The following is a 7,500-nucleotide window of genomic DNA, read 5'->3' as shown; positions in this document are numbered from 1 at the left end:
GATAGATAGATAGATAGATAGATAGATAGATAGATAGATAGATAGACAGATAGACAGATAGACAGATAGATAGATAGATAGATAGATAGACAGACAGATAGATAGATAGATAGATAGATAGATAGATAGATAGATCTCTTTCCATATTTGTATGTATGTGTTCATATTTATCCGAGTATGTGTGTGTGTGTGTGTCCTTGTTTCTGAAAGTGTATGTGTGCGTGTGCTTGTTCTTGTATGTATGTATTTCTGTCAATATGTGTATGTGATTCTTCCTGAATATATGTGTGTGTATGTGCATCTGGTGTTTATGAATGTGTGTGCATGTGTATGTGTGTGCGCGTGCATGTTTCTCTCTGTGGGTGTGTTTCTGTAAGTATGTGTATTTGTGTATGTGTATGCATGCGTGTGCGTGCGTGTGCGCGTGTGTGTTTGTGCGAGTGTATATGTGTTCTGTGTGTCCTATTGTATGTCTATGTGTTTTTGCACACGTGTGTATGTATATGTTTATGCGTGTGCTTGTATATGAGTGCACTGTGCGTGTGTGCGTGTGCGTGTGCGTGTGTGTGCTTGTGTGTGCGTGTGTTCTGCAGACTTGTCACAGGTTGTTAGATATTTTTTTTATTCTCTTCTATTGTTTCTCCTCCCCCTGCCACTCTCTTCTGTCCTCCATCCCTACCCCTCCCTCACTTTCCTCTTTCGTCCTCTTTCGCCTTCTGTCACCTTCCCTACTACTCCTCTCTCCGCTTCTCCTCCTTTCTCTCACATCTTCACTCCAATTCTCTCTCTCTGTCTCTCCCTCCCTCCCTCTCTCCTGCTCAGTCAGCTTCTTTCCTACTTTCTCATTTTATTCCTTCTCCTCATTTTGTTCCTCTTCCTACTCTCTCTCCCTCTCTCTCTCCTTATCTATAACGCTACCCTTGCGACAAACTCCTCGCCGATATATATAAGATGTTTAGGACCGCGTAATCTTCCGCAGTTGGCAGAGACGTCGAAGTGGTCACCGGTGCTTTAGAGCTGTACCTACACAGGATTTCTTTCTCGAAGCTGTAACAATTTTGAAAAAGCTATTAGACGAAAAATAAAAGGATAAAAAAAAAAAAGCTGCGATTTATAATTACATTAAAACAAGGGGAAACCCATTAACAAGAATATTAACAAAGAAAATAAACAACAGCAATCATGACTTCCATAGGGAAAACCAGCGTATACAAGAGAACGAGGGGGGTAAATATGCCCCACGGTTCAGTGCATCAACGTTATTCTCGTTCGTCCGCTACAATCCCTTTAAGTTTTCAAAATGGAGTCGCGAGTTCGATTTCTCACAAAGGTGTCGTTGACATTAGGTCCAACAGAGAAAAGGAGAGGAAGGAGATGCAAGATTTGAACGAAAGGTTTGGCAACTACATCGAAAGGGTCCGTTTCCTTGAAGCCGAAAATACTGCTTTGAAAGAGGCTTTGAAGAAGTCCAAACGGGATTTTAACATTGAGCCAATTAAGGCGATGTACCAAGCTGAGATTGACGAGACCAAGAAACTTCTGGATGACTCCACAAATGAAAATGGCAGTCTTAAGGCTCGTATCGGGACTTTGGAAGACGAGCTGGATGACTTACGAGTTCAGTGAGTACGAAGTATATATTTATATTAATGCATACATACATACATATATATACATACATATATACATACATATATGCATACATACGTACATAGTCAAAAGGTGAGAGCTAGAGATGCCCAATATAGAAAACAAAGTCGTAGCGTTCAAATAATTTGAACTTGTATCTAATCGTGTTTATCTACATCACTCTCTTCCTCCCTCCCTCTCTCTCTATCAATCTATCTCTCACTTTCTCTCTTTCTCTTCGTCTCCTTTTTCTTTCTATCACTTTCTGTATATGTGTGCGCGCATGCGTGTGTGTGTGCTCGCGTGAGTGTGAGCGAGTGTCTGTTTGTGAGTGCGTGTGTACGTTTGTGTGTACGTGTGTGCGCACGTGTGTAGGTAGAAAAGTGCTGATGGCAGAAAGATGGTACAAATTCTGGGCACAAATTCAATGAACAACATACCCCCAGGCTTTTTTTCAGGAGTTCTCCATCCCCCGGGTTAGTTGCCTCCGCCAAGGCTTAAAGTCCACAGCTGCTTGGTAGGCTAAATTCACATGTAGATACCAAACCAGAAATTTCAAAGTCCTTGCACATTATCATGTAACTGGCCATTGATTACTCTTCTAAGCCTATCCACCCTTTGGCAAGTCTTGTCTCACGTCGTACAATGTTTTCAAAATCCACCCGGCTCATCTAGGAGACTTGGTAGTGTTGCCAGTTTAGTCGCCGCCGGCCCGACCATGCCACAGGTTGTACCGGGTGTGTTTTTTAGCAGCACTCAAAATCGACCTCACACCCACACACATACATACATACATACACACATGCACAGACACAGATACATGTGTGTGTATATATATATATATATATATATATATATATATATATATATATTGTAATTGACTTTACATGAATTAATAAACTTTTGACAGAATGTGATATAATTTTTTGATGGAATTTGATCTCGAAGCGCATATGAAATTGTACTATCTATCTATGCGTGTATGTATGTATGTATGTATGTATGTATGTATACCTTCTCTCTTTGCTGTATCTGGATTCCCATTGTCATTGTCCATTATGTAACTTCATTTCTTTTGGAAAAGCAGCACAGATTTGGGTAATAAACGTAGCAGACTCAATTGTCTCGAATAGGTTCCCTTAAGGAGCTGTTGCTTACGTAGTAAAAGATCATGTTACGTTTGAATATGTTCCTTTACATTCTAGTTTACATCTCGTCCAGGTCATCTTAACTTTCTTTACTCTCGCGAGCTCGATAAACTACTACTGAGGTCGATAAAATCGACTAAAGCCTTGAAAGTTCTGCCTCAACAAGGCCGTAACCCAATGAATGAAACCAGTACAGCATAGAATAAAAGAATAAATAATCAGGTGGATATATGCTTATGTGTATGTTTATGTATATGTGTATGTGTGTGTATGTATGTGTGTGTATATATATATATATATATATATATATATATATATATATATATATATATATTTGTAAGAAATTATATATGAATTCACATATGTATAAGTGTGTATGTGTATTTGTGTACCGTACGTGCGTGCGTACGTACGCGCATCGGTGTGTGGTGTGTGTATAAAGCAGGTGTTTAATTAAATGTAGTGATGTTGTCAAGGTAACAGACAGAAACTGTTTCAGTCCAGTCCAATCCATTGTTGCGCCTGCAGCTCTGACAGATTATTCTAATTACAGGGAGAGAAGGACATCTCTGCAATAGAGTTAGCAAAACGACGAGGACACATGATAATTCTTAACTACTAAGAGAGAGAGGGGGGAGAAGAGAGAGAGAGAGTAGTGAGAGAGAGAGAGAGAGTGAGAGTGAGAGAGAGAGAGAGAGAGAGAAAGTTGAGGGGAAACTTGGACACTATATCAAGCAAGTAAAATAACGAAGTAAGTGGATGTTCCTTGAATGGTATGTGGTGCAGTTTAAACATTTGGGTGCATTTCCCAATACTTAAGAAGTTTACCTCGCATTCATGACAGCTTAGGTTCGATCCCACTAGCCGGCATTTTGCACAAGTAGTCTTCCAGTAATATACTTGAAGGGTACAATCCGATGAAACGAGTAACTGCTCACAGTAGTAGTAAGTAGGAGACATTTTGCTAAGTGCGATAAACTGTTTCGACACAAGAAGGAAAAATGTACCATTTCAGGTTTATGAAATGCGTTTGACATTAGAGAGGTGAGAAATGTTTATAAGACTATCGTAAGAACTCTACCTGTAACTTCACCTGCGTCATTCATTTTTCATACACCTTACGCAAAGGATACATAGATACATAGATATTAATTTTTAGATTTTTTTTCCAGTTAAAATAAAAACAAATTTACATCAATCTGATGGGTTACTCCATAATTTTTCAGAGTATAAATTAATTATTCTTACGCAAGAATGTTGTAGACAATGACTTGGCAGTTTCGGCCAGTTAAACCATCGTCGGACTACGTAGGCGCAGGAGGGGCTGTGTAGTAAGAGGCTTGCTTCCCAACTATATGGTTCCGGGTACAGTCCCACTGCGTGGCACCTTGGGCAAATGTCTTCTACTTTAGCATCGGGCCGACCAAAACCGTCTGAGTGGATTTGGTTAAAGGAAACTGAAAGAAGCCTGTTGTATATGGTCTTCGAAACGTCTAGATAGAATAGAGACAGCTGATGAAGGGATATTCCAAGGGGCTTTCCGTTTTCCTATGTGTTCGTTCCGTTGTCTGTAGTTTATTGTTCTAGCGTCCTGTACCCTGATATGCATGTATATACACATGTAGATGTAAGTATGTACATATATGTGTGTATACATGTATATATATTCTTTGTATTATTACATTATTGAACGCACACGTCCTATTTTGCAAGTAAGTCTACTATATATATATATATATATATATATATATATATATATATATATATATATATATATATATATATATATATATATGTATGTATGTATGTATGTATGTGTGTATGTATTTGTGCGTTTGTGTTTGTTCCTCCACCACCGCTTGACAACCGATGTTAGTGTGTTTCCGTCCCCGTAACTTCGCGGTTCGGCAAAACAGCACGATAGAATAAGTACTAGGTTTACAAAGAATAAGCTCTGAGGTCGATTTGTTCGACTAAAGGCGGTGCTCCATCATGGCCACAGTCAAATGACTGAAACAAAGAAAAGAACAAAAGAATATATATATATATATATGTATGTATGTATATGTGTATGTATGTTTGAAAAGGCCCAGTGTTGTTACGCTTGCTCCACCTGAGCATGGCGTAAACGGTACGAAAGTATAAGGAATACTCAATCATATGCAACTATTCTTGTTCTACTATGATTACATATAATTTAGTCGCTCGAAGATCTAAAAGTCTCATTGGTTGAAACTCACTCGAGAGTCATCGATTCATCCATTTTAATTTGCATAAGTTATACCTCCTGGTACAATGTTGGGTTATTTATTTTCTCTCTTCTTTCCACTAAGAAGACAATGTTAATCAAACTGAAACGCTTCAGTGGTGTCGTAATGTGTGTTTTGAAAACACATAACTTATCTCTTTACAAAATGCTGCATTAATTCATCGGAAAAAGAAAGGAAAAAGAAACACGAATAGAAATAGGCAAAGAAAATAAAGGGGAAAAAAACAGTGGAAACAAATCGTTATGACAAAAGGAGAGAACGCAGAAGTTACAGCTGTTACAATATGGAACCAATGAGTGGTGGAATCGTTACAACAGCAGGCAAGAAGGGCTACACACACACACACATATATGTATATGTATGTATATATATATATATATATATATATATATATATATATATATATATATATATATATATATATATATGATCCGAGAGAGACAGAGACAGACAGACAGACAAGCGTGGCTGTGTGGTAAGAAGTTTGATTCCCAACTATATGGTCCCAGTTCTTCATACTACTGCGTAGCACTTTGAGGGGACGGTGTCTTCCACTATAGCCTGAGAAAGACTCAAGCTTTATGAGTAGATTTGGTGGACGGAAACAGAAACAGCTAGTGAAGCATAGAGGATGCTATCAATAAAATAATTAAGTGTATGCATGTGTAACCTAGACGCATATGTGTGTGCATGTATGTGTGTGTGTGTATGTATGCGAGTGCATGTATATATATATATGTATATATATATATATATATATATATATATATATATATATATACATACGCACATATATATTCATATATCTACAAAGATATATATAATCATATATATATATGTATATATACACGTTCATATATACAGGATTGACCATAAGTCACCCGACAGTAAATCAAAATTCCATAAATACTATCTGTAATTCTGTATTGACTCGAATGGAAAAATGTGTCACTCAAGAAGCACTTCAGTTTGAACAGTTTCTATGATGTTTCATATTTAGATGCATTTATTAAATTCATTCAGTTGTTAAATATAAATAAATCTTGGAATTAAATGGTTTTGATTTACTGTCAGATGACTTTTGGTCACACCTGTATACATACATACATACATATATATATATATATATATATATATATATATATATATATATATATATATATATATATATATATACATACACACACATATATATATATGTATATAACAAATACATAAACCTTATGTGAGTGTGTGTATGTATTATATATGTTATATATATTTGTGTAAACGAGGAACAACTTTTTTTTTCAACACTATATTAAGGAACGACTGTATTTCTATCTATGCTTTTTCCCTTCGTTAATTCCTTATCTATCCCTTACTGCTTATTTCTAACAATAACTTGTTAACTCCTTTGAAGCTTCTGGGTCCTTTTGGCATCAACGTTCCAATATTGTGTCGTTGAAAGTGCTTTCACTTATTCTATTTTGCCGTTTTCTTTGTAATGGACAACAAGTATCAGAGGAATACTATTAGAACAGATTTTAAAAAATGATAATCCAGTGATGAAAATGTTATCAGAAATATCGCTGTCAAAAAATTCTAGTCTAGAGTAAAGCGTATGTGAGGCGAAAAAGACCCAGCAGATATTGCGTAACGGGATGCTACGAACAAGTAGAGATGGGCGTGTCAACGGCGACATACCATCTGAGATTTTGAAATAGCAGTAAAACATCAAAAGCAATAATAATCTCAAATTTTGATACAAGTTTAGCAATTTCAGTCGAAGGAGATTATAAATAGATTGCATCGACCTCAGAACTGAGCTGCACAATAGACAGAATTTGAACGCAAAAATAACGAATCGGAAAAATGCCGCTAAGGTACTGTGCCGAACGCGCTAGCGTTTCTACCATGCTGACACATTAATAATGATGATGATGATAATAATAATAATAATAATAATAATAATAATAATAATAATAATAATAATAATAATAATAATAATAATAATAATAATAATGTAGTTGTTGTTGTTATAGTCTGGATAGGAAGACAAGAAAACTACTAACATCTACGAACATGCACCATCCGAAAGCAGACGTTGATCGTCTGTACCTACCTAGAAGTAATGGTTGAGGAGGAATGATGCAGATAGAACTGTGCTATAAGTTCTCCACAATTGCAATGAATAGGTACTTATCTAGTACAGAGGACTGGACGCTGCGGTTTGTGTGCAAACACGAAAGCAGCAAAAAATTACATTCTATTGCCAAGGAAGCTTGCAAATTCGCAAGGAAACTTGGCCTTTAACCCTGAAATAGATAAAGAACCTGAAACCACTGCCACAAAACAAACAAAACGGATCAAGCAGACTGCAAAAAAAAAAAAAAAAAAAAACTGGTGGAAACAAAGTGAGGAGCAGTGGAGCCCGATGTCTCTGCATGGACAGTATATACTTCGAAGTCGAA

The 7,500-nt window shown here is 36.7% G+C and overlaps 1 protein-coding gene across 2 annotated transcripts in view; it reads left to right on the top strand.

Moving 5' to 3' along the window:
* The first annotated feature begins 975 nt into the window (after positions 1 to 975).
* The window catches only part of LOC106873802 (60 kDa neurofilament protein), a 34,114-nt gene continuing 27,589 nt past the window's right edge, over positions 976 to 7,500 (top strand). For both annotated transcript variants that reach the window (XM_089339015.1, XM_089339014.1), the window contains exon 1: positions 976 to 1,622. In XM_089339015.1, the coding sequence (XP_089195141.1) occupies positions 1,183 to 1,622 (440 nt within the window). In that variant the 5' untranslated portion in view covers positions 976 to 1,182. The remainder of the gene's footprint in view (positions 1,623 to 7,500) is intronic.

The sequence above is a fragment of the Octopus bimaculoides genome, chromosome 21, assembly GCF_046866305.1.
Source record: "Octopus bimaculoides isolate indiv1 chromosome 21, ASM4686630v1, whole genome shotgun sequence".
NCBI lineage: Eukaryota > Metazoa > Mollusca > Cephalopoda > Octopoda > Octopodidae > Octopus > Octopus bimaculoides.
This window is presented reverse-complemented; position numbering and strand designations above follow the sequence as displayed.